This window comes from Melanerpes formicivorus, unplaced genomic scaffold (assembly GCF_026170545.1).
Source record: "Melanerpes formicivorus ecotype bairdi unplaced genomic scaffold, bMelFor1.0.p_v2 SCAF_147, whole genome shotgun sequence".
NCBI classification, from domain to species: Eukaryota; Metazoa; Chordata; class Aves; order Piciformes; family Picidae; genus Melanerpes; species Melanerpes formicivorus.
The window spans coordinates 702,272-728,840 of record NW_027142499.1 but is presented as its reverse complement, the minus strand read 5'-3'; the positions used below and the strand labels follow the sequence as shown (position 1 = coordinate 728,840).

Sequence of the window (26,569 nt, the reverse complement as noted above, 5' to 3'; positions counted from 1 at the left end):
CTCTGTCAAGAGCAGGCTCAGCTGCTGCAAGCCCAACAGATGCAAAGCACTGCTTCTAATTAAAAAGGAATTCACCTAATTAGAGACTTCACTTGGCCATACCAATGATTTGATCTAGTCCAGCTCACTGGCTCAGGCTGTTATTTAAGAGGGCTCTCCATGCTTCCCTTCCACTTCTGACTCCTTGGCTTGTCTTTGTCACCCCACCCACCACCTCTTCACGCCCCACCGGCTGCGAGGGCAGCGCCACAGCTATGGTGGCAACCAGAAAGGACACCATGGGGGCAAAACCACACAGCACCAACCTTCAGCATTCCAACCTGCTCCTACTGAGAGCTGATTCCCCCCAGGAGCTGCCATGGGGCTGAAGTATTTTAGAATAAACCAAACCAGGTTGGAAGAGACCTTCAAGATCATCGTGTCCAACCCATCAACCAATCCAACCCACCCAAACAGCTAACCCATGGCACCAAGCACCCCATCAAGTCTCCTCCTGAACACCTCCAGTGATGGTGACTCCACCACCTCCCCGGGCAGCACATTCCAATGGGCAATCTCTCTCTCTCTGTAGAACTTCTTCCTAACATCCAACCTAAACCTCCCCTGGCACAGCCTGAGACTGTGTCCTCTTGTTCTGGTGCTGGCTGCCTGGGAGAAGAGACCAACCTCCACCTGTCTACAACCTCCCTTCAGGTAGTTGTAGAGAGTGATAAGGTCACCCCTGAGTCTCTTCCTCTCCAGGCTAAGCAACCCCAGCTCCCTCAGCCTCTCCTCACAGGGCTGTGTTCCAAACCCCTCACCAACTTTGTTGCCCTTCTCTGGACTTGTTCCAGCAAGTCAACCTCCTTCCTAAACTGAGGGGCCCAGAACTGGACACAGGACTCAAGGTGTGGCCTAACCAGTGCAGTGTACAGGGGCAGAATGACCTCCCTGCTCCTGCTGGCCAAACTGTTCCTGATGCAGGCCAGGATGCCATTGGCCCTCTTGGCCAGCTGGGCACACTACTGGCTCATGTTCAGCCTACCATCGACCAGCACCCCCAGGTCCCTTTCTGCCTGGCTGCTCTCAGCCACTCTGACCCCAGCCTGTAGCTCTGCATGGGGTTGTTGTGGCCAATGTGCAGAACCGGGCACTTGGATGTGTTCAATCTCCTGCCCTTGGTCTGTAGTATCCTGCAGTCCTTCAAGCCCTTCGACATAAAGAGCAGAGAGGGCCGGCTCTGCTCAGGCCTCGGAGCACAACCCAAGTGAAATGACTTTTCCCTGAACACTGAGGACTCTGAATGAGGGCTTTTGTTATGCAGATGAAACCAAGTGTCAGATTAACAAATCAATGGGCATAAGAGATATAAAATGGGTCGCCATTGAAGCCTTTCAAATAGCCAAACATATGGATGAACCAAATGTGAATTGTAATTGACTCACCCGCACCTTTGATCTCTACACCCTCGGGTTCCCAAAGCGGCAGCCCGGCCCCCTCCGACCCCGACTGAACTGATTGGGGGATCCATTGTGAGCCCTCACAAAGTCTTTTCTCTCTGCCTCCATCTCCGGGATGGAGATGCAGCCTGGCACTTGGAAACCGAGACAAGCCAGCCCTGCCTGCGAGAGGCGGGAAGCCGGACACCCCGCACTACCCAAACGCAACCTATCACACCGAGCCCATCAGCTCTGGTCACCCCAGCCTCCATCCCCACTGCTGGCCTGTGCTCAACTGGATGTGCATGAGGAGATCACAGAATGATACAACTGTACCCCTGTACTCTGCACTGGTTAGACCACACCTTGAGTCCTGTGTCCAGTTCTGGGCCCCTCAGTTTAAGAAGGACATTGAGACTCTTGAAGGTGTCCAGAGAAGGGCAACAAGGCTGGGGAGGGGTCTGGAGCACAGCCCTGTGAGGAGAGGCTGAGGGAGCTGGGGTTGCTTAGCCTGGAGAAGAGGAGGCTCAGGGGAGACCACATTGCTCTCTACAACTACCTGAAGGGAGGTTGTAGCCAGGTGGGGGTTGGTCTCTTCTCCCAGGCAACCAGCACCAGAACAAGAGGACACAGTCTCAAGCTGTGCCAGGGGAAGTTTAGGCTGGAGGTGAGGAGAAAGTTCTTCCCAGAGAGAGTCATTGGTCATTGGGATGTGCTGCCCAGGGAGGTGGTGGATTCCCCATCCCTGGAGGTGTTCAAGAGGGGATTGGACATGGTGCTTGGTGCCATGGTCTAGTCATGAGGTCTGTGGTGAGAGACTGGACTTGATCTTTGAGGTCTCTTCCAACCTTGGTGATACTGTGAGATCTCTAGAAGGGATCTCTAGAGACCATTGAGTCCACCCCTCTGCCAAAGCAGGCTCACCTAGAGCAGGTCACACAGGATGACATCCAGGAGAGTTTTGAAAGTCTCCAGAGGAGGCTTCACAACCTCTCTGGGCAGCCTGCTCCAAGGCTAGGTCACCCTCACAGCAAAGAGGTTTCTCCTCATGTTGAGGTGGAAGCTCTGTGTTCCAACTTACACATGGGAAGCAGCAGAAGAGGCCCTGGAGCAAATGTGGGCAGTGCTGGTGGTCACTCCCCAATGACTCCTGCCACCGGCTGCAGGGTCCCTTCAGCTTCCAAGGATCTCACTGTGCAAAACCAAGGACCAGCCTTGGCTGGAGGGCTCCTGGCATGAGCATGAGCCCTGAGTGCAAAACCTGGACAGGTCTGGAAGTGCTGAAAGCTGCTCTGCCCTTCTCCAGCAGCCTCACCAGCATGTTATCACCTACACCGAAGCAGCACAACTCTAATTTTGCTGGGACGTTTCTGCAGCTACATTAACAGCAGCCTGGAGTTTAAGCTAAGCATTGTCCCTGAACTTTCACTTTTGGGGTATGGAATGAGTGAGATTTGGCCAGTTTCAGATGCAAGAGGTGGGGGGGGAGGGAAAGCCAACATCACCCAAACACCAGTATGAAAAAAGCAACCCCACAAGAGGGTTTTGATATGGTACAAATCTCACCTCCAGAGCTGCAAGGCAAGCATCTCTTTGGGTTTGGTGTCATGCCTCATTACAACCTTCACCTTGCTGCAGCTCTTCCAGGAAGCCCAGCCCAATTTAGTCTTCCACCTCCAAGCTGCAGACCCCCCACAAATGTGCCTTCTGTGGAGGTTAAAACCCCACACTGAAGTTTCCCACCACCACCAAACACATTATGCAGCTCAGCTCTTGCCTACCTGAGCCTCAAGGCAACAGGAGTCTTGCAATGCCTGTTGCTGAAGGCAAACCCCAAGCAGCACTTCCCAGCACCACTTCCCAGCACTAGGCTGTTCCCAGCATCAAGCACCAGCACAGAGTGAAGCAATCTCCACTGGGGGGGCAGAAACCTTGCATGCATTCTTTCCTCCAGCACCATCAGGGTTTGATGGGAGAACTGGGCGAGCCAGAGGATCCCCTACAGCAGGCATTGCTCTGCCCCCATCATTCTGGGGCTCTGCCCCAGCTGTGCTAGCTACTAGACCCAACTGCTGAGCCTTGCTGGGGTGGCTCAGCCTGTGACAACGGCAGAGCTCACCCACAGAGGAAGGGGAAGACTGCAGGTACAAGGCAGGCAAGAGGAAACTCCCTGGCTCTTAATCTGCTTTAGATCCACGTGAGCTTGCTGTTTATATATAGCTTCATTAATTATTACACTGCATTTAGCAGTGTGACCTTCAACTTGTCTCTGGGGGCAGGCTGGCTCTGCTATGTGCCAGGGCGCTGGTGTGGGCTGCTCCGGTGTGTCCATCTGTCTGGCAGTGCCAGCCTCATTGCCATGGAACCACAGAATGGTAGGAGCTGGAAGGGACCTCTGAAGGTCAAATCCAAGCCCTCTGCCAAAGCAGGATCACCCAGGGCAGGTCACACAGGAACATGTCCAGATGGGTCTTGAAAGTCTCCAGAGAGTGAGGCTCCACAACCTCCCTGGGCAGCCTGCTCCTGGGCTCCAGCACCCTCACAGTGCAGGAGCTTCTCCTCATGCTGAGGTTGAACTTCTGTGTTTCAGTCACTGTGAGGCTTTGGAGCAGGCAGCAGCTCCCAGCCCCTTGCTTGCAGCAAACCCAGGCTGAAACCCTAACCAGCTATTCCACTTCTGCCTTGGCAAGGCTGCTATCTTCTCCCAAGGCCTCATTTGCTGCTCAACACCCCCTGTTACCTACTCCCTCTGCTTGACAAAACACCATGCAGACAGCCCAAGGCTCCTCAGCTACCAGACCAGCTCAAGAGGGAAATTAAAAGGGGGGGGGTAGGGGGAAAGCTACAAACTTTGTGTTAAGTTGCAACAAGTTCAGTGTGCAGTGCTGGGGAAGAAGGAAGGAGACACTCTGCTAACCCCTTTCTTCAGAAGGGGCAATGCTTGGGCTCTTTGGCAGCTCTCTTTGCTCAGCCCAGTCACAGTGAAGCCAGGGCAGATGATAGGGATGTTTACAGCTGGCCCCCAAGCCCATGACCCCACTGCTCCTGAGCAAGGATGGAAGAATTGGGACTGTTCAGCCTGGGGAAGAGAAGGCTCTCAGGAGACCTCATAGCTACATTTCAATACATGATAGGGACCTACAGGAAGGCTGGGGAGGGACTGTTCAGAAGGGCTTGTAACAACAGGAAGAGGGGCAATGGTTTGGAACTGGAGCAGGGCAGGTTTAGGATGGACATCAGGAGGAAGCTCTGCACACTGAGGGTGGTGAAATACCACAAGAGGTTGCCCAGAGATGTGGTTGAGGCTATCCCTGGAGCTATTCAAAATCAGACTTGATGTCAGGCTCCCTGAGCAGCCTGATGTAGTTGGAGGTGTCCCCTGCTGACTGCAGGGGGGTTGAGCAAGATGACCTTGGAGGGTCCCTTCCAACCTGATGCAACCTGCGAATCTGGCACAACTCCCTCAATGTGGCACCAGAGGGGCATGCAGGGGGGCTGAAGCAGAGAGCCATGTCACCAGGCATTGCCCTCACCCTGACACACAGAGACAGAGGGCAGAACAAAGCCAGAGGGTCCCTCTGCGAGGCACACGGCGCAGCCACATTCCCAGCTCTGCAGCTACAGCAGCCACAGACCGCGCAGAGCCAGCGCAGGGACACACCTGCTGTTTACTCCAGCACCTCCTGCTTTCGTTCCAAGTCTGATACACCTTTAAAAGCAACAAACCGAAGGCATGCCAAAGCTGCAGGCCTCGCCAGTTTTTAAACAAATATTTCAGAGCGGAAGGCGGCGGCAAAGCCTCTGATGAGCCACGGCTGGGCTTTCGTCCTCCCCCTAGCGACAGAAGCTCTCCGCTCGCAGCCGCAGCACCGCCGGCTGCCGCCCCGCAGCCCCCGCCCCGCAGCCAGGACACCACCGCAGCTTAACCCCCGTAGAATGCCAGGCCACTCTGCTTTTCCTACCTTTAATCTCTCTGTCACCAAAGCAGCACTTCCCTAAGCATCTCCACGTGCTGCTGGCCTGGGTTTTAAGTTTTAAGACAAGTTTGCATCTGATACTCGAGGCAGGCTGCAAGCTTGGGGCTAACAGAGAGAGGTTTAACACAAAGGTTGGGGAGCTGCCTTATCAAAGTTAATTAGCAAGGGTTTGGGCTTTTATGGAGGCGTTTTTCTGCACTCAGAGTCATACAGACACATGCTGAGGGCCTGAGCCTGGAGCCCTCCTCCAGGTAGGCTTTTGGAGTGCATTGAACAGCCACGTCTGGGGAGCTGGTCCAATCTTGGCCACCAGCATGCTGCTGGAGACCCCTCTCCTCATCAGACCCTGCTCCCCAGGTGGGCAGGGTGTTGACTAAAGGCAATCTTCTTCATCTTTCCAAATATCTGAAGGGTGGTGGCCAGGCTCGTTTCAGTGGTGTCCTGTGATAGGACAGGGGACGATAGACACAAACTGAAACTCAGGAAGTTCCACCTCAACACGAGGAAAAACTTCTCAGCCGTGACAGGGTGACAGAGCACTGGAGCAGGCTGCCCAGAGAGGCTGTGGAGTCTGTCTCTAGGGACTCTCAAGACCCACCAGGAAGCATTCCTGCATGGCCTGGCCTAGGTCACCCTGCTTTGGCAGGGGGGTGGACTCTGGGGGTCCCTTCCAACCTCTACCATTCTGTGATTCTATGCAAACCAGTGTTTTGACTCCAGCCAAGCTTGGTGCTGCTGGCCTGTAGCTGTGGCAACACAGGATTTGGCCTTACACTCCCTTCCAGCAAGGGATGTATAAAATTCATACATCCACCTAGAACATTACATATTGGCACATGAAATGAAAGCCCAGGCACAATTACCTCTTTCTTCAGGAGGAGCTGCCAGGAACACGCTCTGGAGGGAAGAGGCTGTGCCAGTTCACTGGAGAGGTTACAGTCACTTGGTTTTATTACAAGCCAGCCACTTTGGTGAGCTCACACAAGTCCCCAGCAGTGCTAGCTGAGAGAACTGGCCAGGTTACAGCCCTGGGCTCACCAATTTCAGCAGCACAAGACCTACAAGGAGGCAAGGAGAAGGGAAGGCCACTCCCTCCCAGAGGTGAGCAGAGGTGAGCTCCTTGGGTGACACTGTAGGCAGCCACATCTAGGGCAGGGTTAGCAACACGTGGCTCTGCACTCAGCACCGGCTGCAAATGAAATTCTGGGTCAGATCCTCTGCTGCCATAAAGTGCCCCAACTCCCTTGAAGTCACAGTGTCCCTCAGCAGAGATGTTCTCTCTCCATCCCTTTTCTGTAAGGAGAGGAGAAAACACAGGTGGTTTTGAAGCTGACCAGCTACAGGGTGTTCCTGAGGGGGTCAACACCGATGTGAAGCAGTGTGCAGAAGGTGGCATTAGTTTTCTCCAGCTCAAGCTCTCTCTTCCCCTGTTACCCACCACGTGGCAGGGCCCTGCCACACTCACTTATTTTAAGAGAAGAAAATTAAGAAGCTGAATTATTCATTGACTAGAAATCAGGGTGAGGGGTTCTGTCCATTTTCCTGTCAACAGCTAAGCCCTCAGCCACCCAAAATGCCAATCTTCTCTGAGTGACTCCTAAGCTAGGAGAGCGGTCACAGAGCTGGGATGCAGGATCTGGCAGGGCAGTAGCCAAGCAAGCCAGCTCCCAGTTTGCCACACATCCCTCAGACCTTACCCCATCCCAGTAAGAGGACACCACATGTAGAATCCCCGAGTCCGTTGTCCTCCTCCATCTTCAGAGCTATTACAAAGGGGAAAACCACCATGGGGAAGGCTTGAAGCCAATGTGGCACCAGGAGAGATTCTACTGCACATCACATCCGAGCAGGGAGATGCTCAAGACAGAGAGCTCGTGCTCCTGACCTTGGCTGCTGCTCCTTGCCTGACCCGCAGCACAACGCGATGCCCTTCCTGACTTCTTCCTGGGCACCTTGCAACCACCTAGAGCCGAGGAGTAAGTCCCTAATGGTAAATCTATGCCACCAGTAAACCCCTGCCCTGAGTTAACCCCACCCTCCCTCTGAGCCAGCTGATAATCAATATGTTTCATCACGGGAGCTCTTGTTTCCATTAAGAAAGTCAAGACAAGGTCCATTTACTCCCTCGCCTTCTGGCTGCCACGGGGGATGGCGGCAGGGCCGAGCTCCTTTCAAAAGCAGCCGGAGTGTCTCAGGAGCTAATTAAGAAACAGAGGGAGCTGCTGAAAGAGTGGAACTGCAAACGGCGTGGGCAAGCCCCGGTACAGTCATCAGCAGCAAGTCAGGGCCCAGCAGAGCACTTAGTCATTCCACAAACCTCCCCTCCAACCCCTCCTCACACGCCACGTGGTGACAACAGGTAGCAGCCGATAGCCCCTGACCTCCTAATTACCCCACTGAAATAACCTGCCCCACTATTTGTTGTTCTTTCAGCCCACAGGATAACTGTTCCACAAGGCCCTGGCCTGTTCATTACCCCCTGAACCCACTGATCACCCGTGGTCACACCACTGGGAAACACTAATGCTCACACTGAATGACACCGAATTCGAGTGCTTCCTATTTGGGATGGAGTCACAGATGCATAGAATGGTTTGGGTTGGAAGAGACCTTGAAGATCATCCAGTTCCAACCCCCTTAGACCAGATTGCCCAAGGTCCCATGTTGCTCAAGGGCCCATCCAACCTGACCCTGAGCACCTCCAGGGAGAGGGGCACCCACAACCTGCCTGGGCAACCTGTTCCAGTGTCTCATCACCCTCACTGGAAAGAAACGTCTTCCTAATCTCCAGTCTCAATCTTCCCTCTTCCAGCTCAAAGCCATTGCCCCTCATCCTGTCACTACAAGCCCTTGTCAAAGGTCCCTTCCCAGCTTTCTTGCAGGCCCCTTTCAGGTACTGGAAGGATTAACAGCACCACATCCAGGCTCAAGCAGAGAGAGAATTGAGCAAGCGAGGCCTGATGGTAAAGCAAATCCCTGCTGAAGGCAGGTTGGAAATCCAGCTCAAAAGAAAGGTGGTTTGGGTAGAGATTTTCTAGCCACCACCTCCAGGCCTCGCTGGATGCTTTTAGAAACAAAGCTTTCACTGGAAGCGCCGTGAGGTATCCCAAGCTCAGGGTGTGTTACAGGCATCTGCCATGGCCCACTTGAAAAGGGGAAAAGACAAAGAGAAACAAGAAGAAGAAAAAAAAAGAAGGCACAAATCCCAAAGCCTTGTGGAGCCCATGGGTTTTCATTCCCATCATTTCCATGCCAAGAAGGAGCACAAGGTTCCCGGCACGCCGCGCGGCGCCGCGCTAACGCGATTAGCCGGGCAGATCCACCGTCCGCATCAGTCCCCCCCAATGCTTGGTCAACTTGGAAAAGCTCAGCAGCTCGACAGGTGAGGCCATGAAACCTGATCATGGCAGACAATGTTGTCCCCCCCACCCCCACCCCCCAGCGTCGTGCTGGGAAGAACTCGTCACGTGCGTCATATCGGGCAACATGCTTGAAACGGAGCAGCGCGCTGAAACCCCAGCAACACGAATAATCTTTGCCATCTGTTTGAACAACTCAACCCTCCTCAGATCTAGAGGAATGATCCCATGCAAGCACAAGGGCCTTGCTGACTGATTATAGCAGCCCAGCCCTTTTTTTGGGGGGGGGAGGGGGTCATTTTCTTCCACACTTCGCATGGCAGCTAAGGCGATGCCATGGGGAGCTGCAGGCCACGGCCAAGGGGGCTCTGAACCCTCTGCATGTGTTGAGGGGACCACTTAAAGTCCCCTCTCGCTTAAGCACAACACAACACATGGTCAACAGTTGGTTTTTACATCTTTTTAAGGGCAAAGCTGCTTGGCAAAGCCATCCCAGAGCGTGCAACTGTCCTTTAGGATATGCTGGTTCAAACCCAACCCGGCTCAGGAGACCGTGCGGGAGGAAACAGTCATTGCTCAGAAACATTCATTCGTGTCCGAGGTCTGCTTGGGTGAATTGAGACACTTCCCAAGCCTCCTGGGAGCAACAAACCTTGTGATGCACAACAGAAACAGCACACCGAGTTTTGCAAGTCCCTGGTTGTGTCTCCACGCTGCTACCTCTGGATCCATGTCTCACCAGGGAGGCTGTGAAGCGTGGTGGCAGTTAGTGGCAGGGAGTAAAGCCTCACTACAGTGTGTAAGGTTGGGATTTAGAGGAAGCAGCCAAAACACAGGGGGGAAAACCCTGCCTTGCTCAAGATCTGCTTTTGGCTTCAGCAAGGCTGAACTTTCAACCATCATTGCTTTAGCCTTCCCCTGCTCCCAGCCTGGCCCCTCGCAAGCATCAACGCTGTGCTGCTCACCCCCATACACAGTCCCTGGGGCAAAAAAGAGGCTCTTAGGAAATGAAAAAAAAAAAAAAAGAGATTAAAAAAAAAGAGAAGAGGAAGTTTCTCATGATTCAGGAACTGCTGTGAAGCAGCACTTTGCATATTAAGGTCCTCAGTGCTTATTTAGGTGACTGGGAAGTCCAAGAGGCTGTTCCTTGCACGCCACCAGACGAGCGGGCCTGATCCTGCTCACCCAAACCACCCAGTCTCAGCGTGGAGAATGAATTAAGGTAGCTTAGCAATAGCAGAAAGATGAAGCCTCAATGTTTTCAGAATTTTCACCCTCCTAAAATAAGGGGGAAAAGAAAGAGAGGTTTCCTGCCCGCGCTGCTTGAGACGGGGGAGCTCGGGCTTGCGCGGCTATCGAGGTTACAGCCCCCAGGCTTTTCTAGAAGAGGGCTAGAAACTCAAAGTATAAAACAGTGATGTTGAGTGGGGCTGGGAACACTCAGCCCACATCAGGAGGGACTGGTTACTACAGCCCAAAATGATGAAAAAAAAATGAGGAGGAAAAAAACCCTCCCAAAGACATAACGCTAATGGCAAGGGTTTATCTTCTTGCCTTAGTCATAAGAGAAACAGCTTTGAAATAGACTAGAAACTCCAAAGTGCATCGTGTTGGGTAAGAGCTGCAGTTAGAGAATAAAATAATATCTCAGCAAGTGATTTTCAGGGCTTGCAAGAAACTCTTCCCCCCACCACCACCCCAAATCCATCTAGCAAACCCACCAGGGGCTGCCGGGCGGAGCTGCTCATGCGGGCAGGACGACACAGGCGTGCACAGGCTGCAGAGCTCAGCTCCTCGCTGCTGCCGGAGAGGACACTTCTTGATTACCCCCCCCAAAAAAGTGCAGGCACTACTTAAAATGAGTTTTGAGGTAGTGGCTGGGTCTCGATTCTCCTGTGCTCTGGCAGATATTTTCACTTGAAGCAGTTAACACGCTGTGCTCACTGCCAGGAGGAAGCAGCACACCACGCGCACAGGAGCTGTCGCCGCTACGTTTCGAGCCACCTCACTAGTAAAACAAATCAGTTTTCATTTGGCCTTCCTTTCCCTTTGCCTTGTTGGAAGAGCATCCTTTGAGGGGTGCTTCCCCTTGTGGGGAAGGAGGAAAAAAAAAAATAAAATAAGGTTTGCTTTCACTTGACAGAAAATGGAGCAAGGAAAAAGAAAGTTTTTATTCCCTCCTTTCAAAGTTATTTTCTTGGAAGAAAACTTTAGACAGAGCTCCAGAGTTAATATAAATATCATTAATTAGAAGGGCTCCAAAAAATATAAGCCTCCCTTGAGCTAAAATAAGCAAGTTTTGGGTGCCTCCTGCCTCTTGGAAATCAGAAAAAGTGTTACACTGGAGCACTTCATGATATGGCAGGAGCAACTTCAACCAACCAACAAAACCCTCACAAACAGATATGACCAAATATAGCCAGAACCCAACCCAATCAAATAGGCTTTCAACAAGAAGAGGGGCCAAAAAAAATTTGCACCTTCATCGTTTCAAAGCCAGGCAATTGGATTTAAACTTATGCTGAGGCCACGAGTTAACTTCCTCAGCTCCAAAGTCCAGTCTGTGCGAAAGCATCTGAAAAAGCAGAGCTGAGGCTTGCCCGGCGTGAGGGCTGGCACCGCGGATACATTATAGCGGTTTTACTCTGATCTTTATTGGGCCATTAACAAGAAAACACAAACACATCTCCTTACTGACATTAAGATAATAAATAAAAGCCTCATTAGGGCTTGGAGAAATAAGCACGCTCTTGAGGAGCGCAGAGAAGCCAAGATTCACTTTAGTCAGGGGGAGTTTGGAACTAGCTAGGATCTGACTTCTACCGCTGAAAGTCATGGGAGCAAACTTCAAACTGAAGTTAGGAATAACGCACAATTACCAACCAACCTGTCTCCTGAGCTGGGCAAATAGATCTTCCCTCCACATTTCTGCACTACTTCGTCTTTCTCCCTCCAACTGATCTGGGTCTCAGTCCCACAGCCAGCCACGCACGCCGGGATCCTCGGAGCGAACCGCACCCGAATGCTTTCGAGACCTTCAGCATCTCTCTCGCTCGCTGCTTAGCAGCGTCACCACCCAGAGCTGAAGGCTCGCTGTATTTCAGCTCAAACATCCCCTTCTATTGCAAAGGCATAACTAAGCAAGTAGCAGGTAGGGATGGGGCCTGTGCTGCTTAAAATTAAGCCAGCTAAGGGTGGAACTTGAAGTTACAGGGCACTTTTGATGGCAGCTTCTCCGAGCTGAAGCACAACGTGTGCCCTGGAAACACTGACTTTCGCCCGCTGCATCTGGGCTAACAGATTAGTGCCATCATAAGCATTATTGTCTCCTTCTCCCCTTCCACCTCGTACTTGTAAAAGATTAATCAACCATTTTATGGTCTAAATTAGGTGCCTAATTAAAAACAGAGTTCAACACGTACGACACCGTTTTGCTAATAAATCCTGACAGGTCCTCTGCTGGGCTGTGTGTCCTTTCAAAACCGGGAGACTCCTGCTTCGGTTTTGAAACCAATCGAATTGTATAACGATCTCATCTGGGTGCCTGTGCTACCCACACGCTGCACCCTCCACCAAAACTCCTGAATTTCATGAAACAAAAGTGCTCCCAACCACCACGACTTCCTCCTGGCCGGATCATAGCCAGCGTTCATTTCACTACCATGAGGAAGGGGGGGGGGGGAATCGGACTGGCAGGGTGGGAGTTTCAGGACTACAAAGAGGTTAAAATTCACAACTTCACAGCTCCCATCTAGCTTCAAAGCTGCCATCTCTGCTCCTTTAATATTCCTGTAAACACGCCGCAGAAAGACATATTCTAAATAGTCTTGATGAAGGGATTTTAATCCTAGGACGGATGAAAAAGAAGCTGAAACGCGATTCAGCCCCGTGCACAGCGTGTCCCATCAGAGCTGAGGAGCACCGGGCTTCTCCTCCACACCCATCGCCTTCCTCAAACCCACCCGCACACAGACATCACGCACAATTCCTCCTCCATCCACCCTGCCAGGCTGAAATCCCAGCATTTCGGTTTTTTTTTTACTTCCAACCCCACCCCCCAGACAAAAAGTTTGCCCCCCGTCTCCCCTGGCACACGTTAGACCATCGCACGCCGCACCGCACCCCGGCGCTGGGCTGGAAATTGGAAGGCTGAACAATTTCCCAGCTATAAAAGCTGATTACAGGGGGGAAGGGAAAGTTAACGGAGAAAGAGCGTAGGAAGCGATCGGGGAAGTTTTATCTGCAACGCCTGCCAGTCCCGGCTGCCGCTGTTCTCTCAGTAAGGGGTCAAAAAAAAAATGCCCACCCCCCAAACGTGCCTTTACTGGGAGCAAACAGCCTTGTGTTCAACGATCCTGCGGGGTGTTTCGGGCGCGCCAGCCACCCCTCGGCACGACCCCGAGCTGTAAGGCTAAACCAGCACGCTCCGGCAGAAGCGCAACGAAGGAAGAGGGTTTATGGAAAAAGGGGGAAACGTAAATTAATATTTAACCTTCATTTAAAGATTAAATGCGGTTTGAGAGCAGAAAGTCTGCGAACACCCGGCCGCTGCCTGCACCAGCGGGGAAGGCAAGTTCCACGCTGCGTTTGGGGGGTTGGTTTTCTTGAGGGTGTATTTAGAGCCACAGAATCGTTACCGGGTGGAAAAGACCTTGCAGATCATCGAGTCCGACCAGTCTCTTAACTCCAGCAAGTCTGCTACTAAACCACGGCCCCCAGCACCACATCTCTGCCCTCTACCTAGCGGAGCCGACGCTCCGCTCTCCAACCCCGACCTGCTCCGGAGCCCCGGGCGGGCGCACCCAAGGCCGGGCAGACCTGGACGGGGACCGACGCACACCTCCCCCGGAGCCCCGCGGTGCCGTCGGGGAGGCGGTTACCTGTACCAGGCGAGTCCCCGCTCGTAGTTGCGGTCGAAGAAATGGGGCTCGGCACCGACGGCGCGGACGTCGGGGTGCACCCGCAGGAACTCCAGCAACGCCCGGGTCCCCCCTTTCTTCACACCGATGATGATGGCCTGAGGCAGCCGCTTCGTGCCGGAGCCGTTGAAGAAGGTGGAGATGGGGCTGGCGGCGTCGGGCGCTGCCCGTTGCTCCTCCAGGCTGCTCTCCTCGCCCGGTTCTGCCGCAGCCGGCTGGAGGAGGTGAGGAAGCGGCGGGGCAAAGCGGGGAGGTGCGGGAGAACCGCGGGTGGCCAGCCCGGCGCAGGAGCCAGCGCAAGAGTAGAACATATAGAGCCAGAGGAAGAGCATGATGAAGAGCAGCAGAAGCCTCCGCCTCAGCGGCGGCAGCGCGACGGGGACATCGAGGCAGCGGTTCAAGCGCTGCCCCATGTGCCCGCGGGCGCAGCGGGATGCATGGCTGGAGCTGACCCGGCTCGGCTCGGCTGCACCGGGCTTCTCATGGGCACTACCGGAGCCGCTCTCTCTCAGCGCGGCCCCATCCCGCTCTCTCCCGCCGCCGGCAGCAGCAGCTCAGGCAAAGGCTGAGGCGGTGGCGGAGGAGGAGGAGAGCGGGAAGCAAGGGGCCGGCCGACGGGCAGCGCCTTCGACCTATCACAACCCGCGCTCCGCCGCATAATGAGCCGGGCGGAGCAACCAATGGGGAGAGCGGGTGGGGCGCAGGGGTGGGGTGGAGGAGGGCAAGAGAAGGGCTCATTGGTTCAGACGGCTAAGGCGGGCATTAGGGGGCGGGTCCTCCTGCCCTGCCGTCGGGGCTGAGGTTCCGTAGCCGTCCCTCGCCGTGGAGGTTGCCTGCGGGGCTCGGACGGGGCCATACGGACCCGTCCGGGCCCCGCAGACAACCACCGAGGCATGAAGGATAGTGCAGTCGTTAATTCGTGTCCCCAGCATCATCAAGTGCTGTAAAAACACAAAGAAAATGAAATTTGGGAAGATTCCCCGGTAGAGACCACAGCTGGGCTCTCAGATGTCTGTCCCCACCCTAAGTGAACCAGGACCCAGCTTTTCGTGGGGAGCACCCTGACTCCTATTGCCTCTGGCTCAGTCACCCCACGCATTGTCCATCCCCCAAGGCTTCCACTCAAGAGTGTTAATCGGACTTGGCTTTATCCCTGTCAATCCACATTTCCCTCGATTCTTTCAGTCTCTCAGCTGGATCAGGACGCAGCAGCCCAATCTTTCCACCCGGCGGGCGTGTCCCGGGAGAGTTCACAGCTGCACACCCCCTGCCGTGGCTGCGTCCCTGCTCTGGAGGCTGCAGAACGGAAAGAGCATTCACAAAGTCCTGCACTCCTGCCTGTCCCCAGCCAGACTCGGACTTCCCACTCCTTAACCACCACCACCACCCCCCACCCCCCCCCACGGCTGCAGGGACTGGCCAGCAAGTGGCTGGGCACTGGGGAATCATGGTGTTGGGGGCATCTCAGCCCCTTCCATCTCCTCCTTCCCAAAGGACTTGGATTCTTCTGCCGTGTGCTGGCTTTTTGACGAGCCACACCTTTCAAAGCACCGAAATCCCTGCCCATGCAAATACCTGGTGAGCTTTGTCACAGCCCAGGAAAGAGAACTGAGAGTATTTGGCTGAAGAGACCCTTCCCACACCACCATCAGCTCTGAGACCTTCATTTCCAGGCAGAGATTGGTTTTGCTGGAACCTTTATTTGCTACTAAACAAAACCCAAGTCTTTTCCCTGCCAAGGGTCTTGATCTTCTCACATGTCACAAGCAACAACATGATGCTGACTTCTTTTACATCAGCTCATGGAGAGTGTCCCGCAGGAGCGAACTGTTCTGGTCCCTCTGGTTGTGGTGTGAGCATCCAGTTAAGCAATCCCTGCTGCAAACTGGAGTTGAAAAGAAATAACTAAACCAGGCAGGTTGAAGAGGTGAAATAAGACCCTGACAAGTGTCTGACTTCTCCAAAACCTGCTCAGTGGGTTAACACAGAGCTAGGAAACCCAAACCTCCGTCAGTACCAGTGCCACTGGTCCTCATACTTTCCAGGACCAGGCATCTGCAAAGCAGACTCTGAGATGGCACAAGGAGGTGTTTTCTGCTCCAGCTATGGAGTCAAACAGCAAACAGTCCCAAAAGAGAGATAAAATAGACGGCACTGCTGGGCTCTCTGTGGTATGAGGGGTGAGACCGACCAAGCAGAGATGAAATGCAGTTGCAGGAGGAATTCCTTTCTAGTTCCCCTCTGTGCGCTGGTGAAGCTCTGCCAGCCAGCCCAGACTGGTAATTGTGAGGAGAATTACAGAGGACACTTCTAGGCAATGCATGAATCACAGCTGTGGGCAGCAGTCGTTCCATGGGTGGCACAGGCTGGCTCTCCTGGTTTACTCACCTCTTTACTTGGTGTTTTGCACGGTTCAAACCAGAAAACCTGCTGCTGGAGCGCAGCAGTGGCTCCACTGCACGTTCCTACAGCCATGAGGTAAGAGGAAAACCCTTCAGATGGAATAACTCTCCTTGTTCCTTATGTCCACCAGCACCAGCCAGGATAATATCAACAAAATGTCACAGAAAGTTTGGTTTAAGCCCTTAATATATGTCAGCTGGAGCTTGTAAAAGTTGGGTTGGCTTTTAAAGCAAAATAGCCCCAAGACAGGTTCGATTGTAATTGTATCTTCTACAGTTGGACGTCAGGAGGCTTTTCCCCAGGAATGGCAAATGGGCAAGTGATCAGAAACAGCATCTGAGCAGAGGTCAGTCAGGAGGAGGGCTGAGCCCGCGTGGTCTGAGCTCTCCCTGGAGCAGGGCGGGGGCAAAGAGGGCCAGGTTTGGACAAGCGAGTTGGGAACCAGTTGTGGCTCCATCCTCCAGACTGACCCACCTGCCTCCAGCTGGAGCCTGCATGTCTGCTCAGCAGGGCACAGCTCATACCTGCTGCCACCTTGTGCAGAAGGCTCTGGCAGGGCTGGTCTCACACCTGGTGCCACCTCAAGAGCAGAGCTCCAGCAAGGCTGGTTTTATATCTGGTGCCACCTCAAGAGCAGAGCTCCAGCAAGGCTGGTTTCCTCCTACCTGGTGCCACCTAAAAAGCATGTCTCCACCAAGGCTGGTTTTATACCTGGTGCCACCTCAAGAGCAGAGCTCCAGCAAGGCTGGTTTTATAGCTGGTGCCACCTCAAGAGCAGAGCTCCAGCAAGGCTGGTTTTATAGCTGGTGCCACCTCAAGAGCAGAGCTCCAGCAAGGCTGGTTTTATAGCTGGTGCCACCTCAAGAGCAGAGCTCCAGCAAGGCTGGTTTTATAGCTGGTGCCACCTCAAGAGCAGAGCTCCAGCAAGGCTGGTTTAATATCTGGTTCCACCTCAAGAGCAGAGCTCCAGCAAGGCTGGTTTAATATCTGGTGCCACCTCAAGAACAGAGCTCCAGCAAGGCTGGTTTTATATCTGGTGCCACCTCAAGAGCAGAGCTCCAGCAAGGCTGGTTTTATAGCTGTTGCCACCTCAAGAACAGAGCTCCAGCAAGGCTGGTTTTATATCTGGTGCCATCTCAAGAGCAGAGCTCCAGCAAGGCTGGTTTTATAGCTGGTGCCACCTCAAGAGCAGAGCTCCAGCAAGGCTGGTTTTATATCTGGTGCCACCTCAAGAGCAGAGCTCCAGCAAGGCTGGTCTCCTCCTACCTGCTGCCACCTCAAGGCTCTTGCTGTTTAACATCCCACATGCAGCAGCTGTGGTAGAACCACACATGTTGTGCCCCACTGAGGCCAAGAGAGCAATGTCACGAAGAAGCAGGGGTTGGAAAGAGCTGGGCACAAACAGAAATGTGAGTCTGGCTTTGCTCTGTGCTGTTGCTGCAAAGCCCCTGGATCATAACGGAAGATTAATCAATAAACTAATTGAGCTGCATCAGTGCAGCCTCTGGATGCCATCTCTTGGTGATTGATTTGTTACACAGCAGTGGGAAGGTGCAGGCCCTGACAGGGGGTCATGGTGGCACTTCAGTGGAGCACCACTGGGATGGGCTGGCTCTGCAAAGCACCCTTGTTAAACTCTGGGCAGAAGGCAGAGAACTCAACACACCTTCAAGCTGAGATGACCAAAGTCCACAGTGAGGACAGAGGAAGGGTCAGGCCTGTGGACTCACCTCACCAGTATCCAGCCTGGGTGGCTCTTCCCAGGCCATGCTCCCTACAGCTGCAGCCAGGTGCTTTCCACCATCTCCCCCGAGCCTGGCAGAAGGCAGCAGTGCTGCCCCTGTGCTGGGTGCTGAGTGTCACCTTCTTGCCTTACCTCTTTCCAGCTAGAAAATCCACACGTCCTCTTAGCAAATGTTGTTTCCCTGCCACAGACCAGGCCAGTCCTGAAATCATAGTATCATAGTATCAGTCAGGGTTGGAAGGGACCACAAGGATCATCTAGTTCCAACCCCCCTGCCATGGGCAGGGACACCCCACACTAGATCAGCCTGGCCAGAGCCTCAGCCAGCCTGGGCTTAAACACCCATTCCATTAAACAACCCATTCCAGGGCTTCACCACTCTCATGGGGAAGAACTTCCTCCTCACCTCCAGCCTGAATCTCCCCACCTCCAGCTTCATTCCATTCCCCCTAGTCCTATCACTACCTAAAATCCTGAGCAGTCCCTCCCCAGCCTTCCTGTAGCCCCCTTCAGATCCTCGAAGGCCACAATGAGGTCACCTCGAAGCCTTCTCTTCTCCAGACTGAACAGCCCCAACTCCTTCAGTCTGTCCTCACAGGAGAGGTGCTCCAGCCCTCTGATCATCCTCGTGGTCCTTCTCTGGACACGTTCCAGCACCTCCAGATCCCTCTTGTAATAGGGGCTCCAGAACTGGAGGCAGTACTCCAGGTGGGGTCTCACCAGGGCTGAGTAGAGGAGGAGAATCACCTCCCTCGGTCGACCTGCTAGCCACACTTCTCCTGATGCAGCCCAGGATCTGATTGGGTTTTCTGGGCTGCAAGTGCACACTGAGAGCTCCTGTTGAGCTTCTTGTCCACCAGCACCCCCAAGTCTCTCTCCTCAGGGCTGCTTTCCAGCCAGTCACTGCCCAGCATGTATGCTCAGCTTCTGAGCATACATGTGTTCTTCTGAAGCACAAAGCCTTGTCTGTCAGCGAGGGGCAGCCTTGTCTGCAGGAGCTGCTGAATAGGAGCAGGTTCCCCAAATCAAGCCAGGATGCTCTTTGTCCCAACCCAGACGGGCTGCTGCTTTCCTGACACAGCCACATTTCCCTCTGGAGACAAGAAATTCATCCCTTCATGATGTTAATCACAGCCCTGTTCCTGGGAAATGGAGGCGTTCTGGAGCATGTAAGCCTGCAGTGCTGCGGCATACAGGGGCCTGACCAGAGAGGAGGTGACAAGCCACCAACATGTCCTGTTGGCAAACACACAGCACCGAGCACACTGAGATGTGAGGCTTTGATGTGAAGCTTCTGCATGCTTCTGTGTGTCCTCTTCCACACTTAGGCATTTATAATGGTTGATTGTGACATTATTGATCCTTTGCAGTACTCTCAGATGTTCCTCAGCCATGGATCCATGTCCCCAGCCTTTGCTCCCTTGCAGGGTCCCAGGAATGAGATCCCACATAACTTCATTCCACTTCTTCTACCCTAAGAATTCCTCTGTGCCCACTCCTCTTCCTGTCCCCTCTCTTCCTCTCTGCCACACATGTCCCTTGCAGTGCACCCTGTGGGCTGGTGGAGCTGAGGATGGTTAATGTGTAAATCTTGTGTGTCTGTCTGTCAGCAGCTTCCTCTCTTCTTTGTAACTCAGCAGCTCCAGCCCTGCACACATCTGCTGGGCTCATATTCGTGTGACCACAGTGAGGGAAGAGCCCGGGGAAAGGGCCCAGGACATTTGGAATGTTGTTCTGACACATGCATGCAGCAGGGTTAACCCATGGAGGCACAGCTTGCAGGGAGAGCTGTGTGGGTCAGGATTGCTGGACCAGCAGCCAGTGTCCATCCCAGCTGGGAACAGCTAAATGGTGGAGCTGGACCACCCTGGGGGTGAAAGGCCACCCTGGGGGAAGGATCACTGGGATTATGACCTGCAGCTATGCCAGGAGGGGTTTAGGTTGGGTATTAGGAGCCATTTCTTTCCTGCAGGAGTGGTCAGGCATTGGAACAGGCTGCCCAGGGAGGTGGTGGAGGTTTACCTGGAGAAAGGTGTGGCCATGGCACTTTGGCACATGGTTTAATGGCCATGGTGGTGTGGGGTTGATGGTTGGACTGGATGATCTTAGAGGGCTTTTCCAACTGAAACAGTTCTGTGATTCTATGATTCTGTGAAAACAGGTCAGGCACTGACACCCAGGGCTCCATACACTCACTCTGCACACAAGCCCAAGTGCCACCTACTGCCCCTGAGCCCTCAGGTGTGGCTCTATAACCACACCAGTGCCCAAGGACACCCCAGGGACATCACTGCCTCCCTGCAGCCCTTTTGCTGCCAAGTCCCAGGCGTGCTCCCAGCGGGGCAGCAGGCAGCACCACTGTACAGATGTAAGAGGAGATCTTGTTTCTCTCAACCTGAAACCATTTCCTTTCCCCCACTGCCCTCCCTCCCTTCACCCCCCCCCCCACCTCCACCCTCCCCCTAATTCATCCCTGGGGGTTTAATATCTATTTCTCCAAGTGCCACGGGCCAAATTTACTGCTCACATAACTCCAGCAGCTTCAATGGAGAAGAGCATCTAAGGGTGCTCCAAGGAGGCGTAAGTAGGAGTGATGTGATGGAATTGAGTAAAGGAAAATATCGTCTGACTGTCAGGAAGAGTTTCCTACCAGTGAAATCTATAGACTGTGGAAGTTTCCCTTGGGAACAAGCAGAAACCAAGTTGCTGAAGTCATTTGAAAGCAGCACAGGAGAATAGGAAATCAGCCCAGCGAGTGGCCAAAAGGAAAAGCGAGATGACATAATGCTGCCTCTGCTCTGATTCCTCGGCCTGCACAGCTTTGGCCACGGGCTTATTTTCTCCTGGTTTTCTGACGGCCCTTGATACTTCTGCAGGGGTTTCAGTTCCACCACTAAATCCTGTCCTGGAATAAAGCAACAGCCACTGCAGCCCCCCTCACTCTTCCAGTTATTCCGGCTCCTTAAAAAGCTCTTCTGGGGTCTTTTCGAGCTTCTTCCTGACTTCCTTGAGTATTTGCAACCTCTTCTGGGGTCTTTTCAATCTTCTTCCTGACTTCCCTGAGTCTATGCAAAGCTCTTCTGGGGTCTTGTCAAGCTTCTTCCTGACTTGAGCCTGCAAAGCTCTTCTGGGGTCTTGTCAAGCTTCTCCCCCAACTTCCCTGAGTCTTTGCAACCTCTTTTGGGGTCTTTTCAATCTTCTTCCTGACTTCCTTGAGCCTATGCAAAGCTCTTCTGGGGTCTTGTCAAGCTTCTACTTGACTTCCCTGAGTCTATGCAAAGCTCTTCTGGGGTCTTGTCAAGCTTCTCCCCCAACTTCCCTGAGTCTTTGCAACCTCTTCTGGGGTCTTTTCAATCTTCTTCCTGACTTCCTTGAGCCTAGGAAAAGCTCTTCTGGGGTCTTTTCAATCTTCTTCCTGACTTGAGTCTGCAAAGCTCTTCTGGGGTCTTGTCAGCACCGGAGCAAGAGGACACAGACTCAGACTGTGCCAGGGGAAGTTTAGGCTGGAGGTGAGGAGAACATTCTTTGCAGAGAGAGTTGTTAGCCATTGGGATGTGCTGCCCAGGGAGGTGGTGGAGTCACCATCCCTGGAGGTGTTCAAGAGGGGATTAGATGTGGCACTTGGTGCCATGGTTTAGTAGTCATGGGGTCTTGGGTGACAGGTTGGACTTGATGATCTTTGAGGTCTTTTCCAACCTTATTGATTCTATGATTCTATGAGTCTGCAAAGCTCTTCTGGGGTCTAGTCAAGCTTCTTCCCTGACATCCCTGAGCCTTTATCTCCAGTTTAGAATAAAAAAACCTTTATTTAGAATAAACCAAACCAGGTTGGAAGAGACCTTCGAGATCATCGCGTCCAACCCATCAACCAATCCAACCCACCCAAACAGCTAACCCATGGCAGTTCTGTGCTTCTGTAACCAAACGAGCCAGCCTCATTTGGGAAGTGGCAGGACTCATCAGCTGGGGGTGTGGTTCCATCCTGCTGGGCTGTGGAAGCCTTCAAACATGAACCTACAGCTTACTGGCAAGCAGGGGTGAGGCCAGGGATGGCAATCTTCCTATCTGCAGGGATCCTCGGGGTAGCTCATCTGCAGACACACCAGGGGAGCGCCTCGCAGGTGTGGGAGGCTGCTTTGGGTTCTGGTAACCGCCGCCTGCCCGGTTTGGGCTCGGAATGCAGGGCCAGGTCTGCACATGGCCGGCTACCAGCCGCTGGCTTTTGCAGCCCCTTTGCCCAGGGAGCTCCCTGATGCCTTCCTGCCCGGCTTGACGCTCGCCCAGGCTCTCAGCACTGGCGGCTCAAGGCCTGGCCGCTCGCAGCCTCCTGCCTCGCGCGGCTCCCGGCTAATTACAGATTAGGAGCGGCTAATTTTGATTTGTGTGGGGCTGTCGGAGGGAGCTGTGTTTGTTAGCATTGTCTCCTCAGTTGCCAGTTGCATAAATACATATGTAACTCCCCCCCCCCCCCCCTTTTGATCTGGAGGCATAATGACACAGATTTATCAAATGTTTGCCTTTTTCTGCCTCTTTGAAAAGGCTGATTTATGGGGTGCAGTCCCTGCCTCCCTTCCTCTCTTGAAATATGAAGTGTTTGTGAGCAGCCAAGGTAATATTTAATATCCTGCCAAGAATCCTTTGCACTTCCTAACAAATGAACTACAACCTAGCCAAATGGCTCACATCTGTTTAGCCTCTTCTCCCTTTTAACCAAACAAATTAGCATCAGAATACCTGGGAGGCACACAAAGTCCCTTTCTAGCTGAGGGAGCGCAGACAATTATTAGCAAGGGGAGTCACTGCATTGAAAGGAGCGAGGCATGGGCCCAGCAGATGTTTTCACATCTCCTGTAGTGCCCGTGAATGACCTGCACCGCGGTGGACATGCTGCCACAGCCTTTTGAAGTGGCTGAGGAGTCCATTCAGTGCCCTTCTGAATGGGACGCAAGGCAGCGACCTCAGCTAGTTAAATGTTTCATTTCAAATGCCTCCAGCAGGGAGAAGTTGTGCTGGGTGGGGGGTTTTATCCCCCACAAATGGCATCACCCCACTGCTCTCCACCTGCATGCCAAGCTTGGAGATAGTGTCCTGCTCAGGAGGCACCAGGCACCTCTGGTTTGATTTCTGTTTCTGTCGCAGACACACAGGCTGGAAGGGACCCTCAAAGGTCATCTTGTCCAACTGTCCTGCAGTCAGCAGGGACACCTCCACCTACAGCAGACTGCCCAGGGCCACAGCAAGGCTGCTCTTGAATGTCTTCAGGGACAGGGCCTCAAGCACATCCCTGGGCAGCCTCTTCCAACATTTCACCACCCTCAGAACTTCCTCCTGATGTCCAAACTAAATCTCTCCTGCTCCAGCCTCAAACCACAGCCCCTCATCCTATCCCCACAGGCCCTTCTGAACAGTGCCTCCCCAGCCTTCCTGGAGGTCCCCTTCAGATACTGAAATGCAGCTCTAAGGTCTCCCCAGAGCCTTCTCTTCTCCAGGCAGAACCAGTGGCTTCTCATCCCAAACTATGTGGCCTTGCTGCCTTCCACTGTGCAAGAAGGACCAAGAGGTTATTTGGGGTTGAGGAGAATCACAAGGGGTAAATGAACACCTGCAAGGTATATTTTGGGCTATTGCAGACCCCTGCAGTCCACACAGCAACACACTCACACCTCTCCCACCATGTGGGGCTTCTCAAGCACCCCTTTTCCCACTGGAGTCTCAAACACCTTTGAATGAGAGGTTCAGGAGGAGGTTTTGGGGCTGAGGTGGGCTGAGGTGAGATGGGCTCATTGCACTGGGGGAGCCAAGCCAAGCACAAAGAATCACAGAAACATTCAGGCTGGAAAAGACCCTCAGGATCACCAAGTCCAACTCAGAACCCTACTCTACAAAGTTCATCCCCCTAAACCATTTACCTAAGCACCACATCCAAACCACCTTTAAACACATCCAGGGCTGGTGACTCCACCACCTCCCTGGGCAGCACATCCCAATGCTTGGCCACACTTGCTGGGAAAAATCTTTCCTAACACATATCATCAGGGCCAGGACCTGGCTTTTGTTGTCCATGTTTGGCAAAAGGAACCAGTCCAAAGCCTTGCAGAGATCCTGCCATTGATTCATTGCAATTGATCATCCCCCTAACAAGTGATGGGAACCAACAACAGCCAGCACCAGACCCTGCCTTTGTAGCACCACACCAGGACACAGCAGGGAAAATCACAGAATCAGAGAATTGTCAGGGTTGGAAGGGACCTCAAGGCTCAGCCAGTTCCAACCCCCCTGCCATGGGCAGGGACACCTCACACTACAGCAGGTTGCTCACAGCCACATCCAGCCTGGCTGCAAACACCTCCAGGCAGGAGGCTTCCACCACCTCCCTGGGCAACCTGTGCCAGGCTCTCACCACCCTCCTGGGGAACAACTTCTTCCTAACATCCAATCTCAATCTACCCATTTCTAGTTTTGCTCCATCCCCCCCAGCCCTATCCCTCTCTGACACCCTCAAAAGTCCCTCCCCAGCTTTCCTGTAGCCCACTTCAGATACTGGAAGGCCACAAGAAGGTCTCCTTGGAGCCTCCTCTTCTCCAGACTGCACAACCCCAACTCCCTCAGTCTGTCCTCACGGCAGAGCAGCTCCAGCCCTCTGCTCACCCTCGTGGCCCTTCTCTGGCCACCTTCCAGCACCTCCTTCCGAATGCTCCCGAGGGCCCCGGTGGGGAGCAGTTCCGATGACCCCAGCTGTAAAGCAGCAGGACGCAGCCCGGGCTGTTGCCCAGCGGGGGCTGCAGGGTGGGCAGGGAAGCTGCTGTCCATGGCCGGAGCCGCGGCCACGGCAGCCTCCGGGGGTGCAGCTTCAGCAGAGCTCAACAGAGGGAGTTCAGCGCCGCCGCGGCCAGCCCGCAGCCTGCACAGCCCTGCCCGTGGCCCGCAGTGCTGCCTGCCCGGCTGTCCGGCTGTCCTTCCGGCTGGCTGTCCAGCAGGGCCTTCCTGCAGCCCCCACCACAAGCAAAGCATACAAAGGGCCGGTGGTGCCGGAGCGGCAGCGTTAGCTCCGAGCCGTGGGGTCACACACACAGGGCATGGCTCTAGGATGGACCCCAGTGATGCTGAGCCCTGCAGGCAGCTCACCTGGCTGGGCTCCTGCCAGCCTGCTAGCTCCCATCTCACCCATGGGTGCCTCATGTACTGCCGTGCTCTGCTCAGACCTCCCTGGCTGTGCTGGGGCAGCTCTGGAGTCCACAGCACAGACAGGGACCTGCTGGAGCAGGGCCAGAGGAGGCCACAGCAATGCTGGCAGGGCTGGAAGCCCTCTGCTGTGAGGCCAGGCTGAGAGAGTTGGCCTTGGGCAGCCTGGAGAGGAGAAGGCTCCAGTGAGACCTTCTGGTGGCCTTGCAGTGCTTCAAGGGCTGAGCAGAAAGCTGGGGACAGACTTCTGAGCAGGGCCTGTTGGGACAGGACAAAGGAGGGTGGCTTGAAACTCAAAGAAGGAGATTCAGAGTGGAAAGAAGGAAGAAATGTTTGCCCCTGAGGGTGGTGAGAGCCTGTCCCAGGCTGCCCAGAGAGGTGTGAGCTGCCCCATGGCTGGAAGCATTGCAGGTCAGGATGTTTGGGGCTGTGAGCAACCTGCTCTGGTTGCAGATGTCCCTGCTGGCTGCAGGGTTGGACTGGATGAGCTTTAAAGGTCCCTTCCAATTCAGACTACTCCATCATTCTAGGACTCTATGATCCTCATGGAGCAGTCCCTGCAGGGAGCCCAGCCAGGCTGCTCCTGTGTGTGGGGTACAGTTCAAATGCCATCACAGATGCTGGGTGACTGCTGGGGGGCCAGACCTGACTGGCAGCAGTATGGAAGACAGACCCTAGCCCCTAGCCCCTAGCCCCTAGCATTGGTCATCTATGGCAAACCCTGCAGGCAGTGCCTGGACTGGCCAAGGCTCCCTGGGGCTCCCACAGGAAGGGGACAGACCCACACCCCTTGCAGTGCTGGGAGCGAGAGCTGCTGCAGGCACATCTGCCTGCAGATGCTTCCACTGTGGTCTTCCCACTGCTCATATTTGAGGTGAGGAAGGTTAACCAGCTTGACTCCCAACATTATCTCCAGTTCCTGCCAGACCTTGTTCTGTTGAAAGCCAACTCCAGGTGACAAGCAGACCCTGAGCAGCAGGCCAAGGGCATTAGATGGAGAAGAGGAGACATAAACAATGTTCCTCTCTCTGCTGCTGTGGGACTCCATGGCCATGGGCACCCCACTTGCCCTTGGCACACATCAGGTTCCCTTCTGCGCTGGGAGCAGCTGGGTGCAGGGATAGCCAGGGACAGCCTGTGGGTCACCCAGCCCTTTGGCTGCTCTGTGGTGTGAGGATTCATCTGAAGCTCCAAGTCCAGCTGATAAAGTCAGGCTGTTCCTTTCCCAGCCTGGACACCATCCAGCAGCTCCCCTGGAAGCACGGCGGAAATGCCTTAATCACCTCGTTTGTGTCTCTGTTTCATGTTTAATTTGATGCAGTCCCTCCTCTCCCTGGCCAAAAACATAATCCCAAACATCTCCCAGCAGCACACAGCTTGGTCCTTCTCCCTGCTCAGAAAACAAAAGACAAGTCCCTGTACCAGCCACTTTCTTTGCCAGCCAGCTCTGTCTGCTGTGTGCCACTCTGCCTCTGGGCAGCCAGTTCCTGTGCCCTGGGAGGAGAGGGTTGGTGGTGGAGCTCTTCCTACCCAACTGAAAGCTCTGGCCTACCCCAGCATCATGGTC

General features: G+C 54.0%; 1 protein-coding gene across 1 annotated transcript in view; it reads right to left on the bottom strand.

Annotated features, from left to right (window-relative positions):
• Positions 1–14,245, bottom strand: part of LOC137456967 (heparan sulfate glucosamine 3-O-sulfotransferase 3B1-like) — a 35,710-nt gene extending 21,465 nt beyond the window's left edge. The window contains exon 1 of the mRNA XM_068168655.1: positions 13,635–14,245. Within this exon, the coding sequence (XP_068024756.1) occupies positions 13,635–14,086 (452 nt within the window). The 5' untranslated portion in view covers positions 14,087–14,245. The remainder of the gene's footprint in view (positions 1–13,634) is intronic.
• Positions 14,246–26,569: the final 12,324 nt, after the last annotated feature.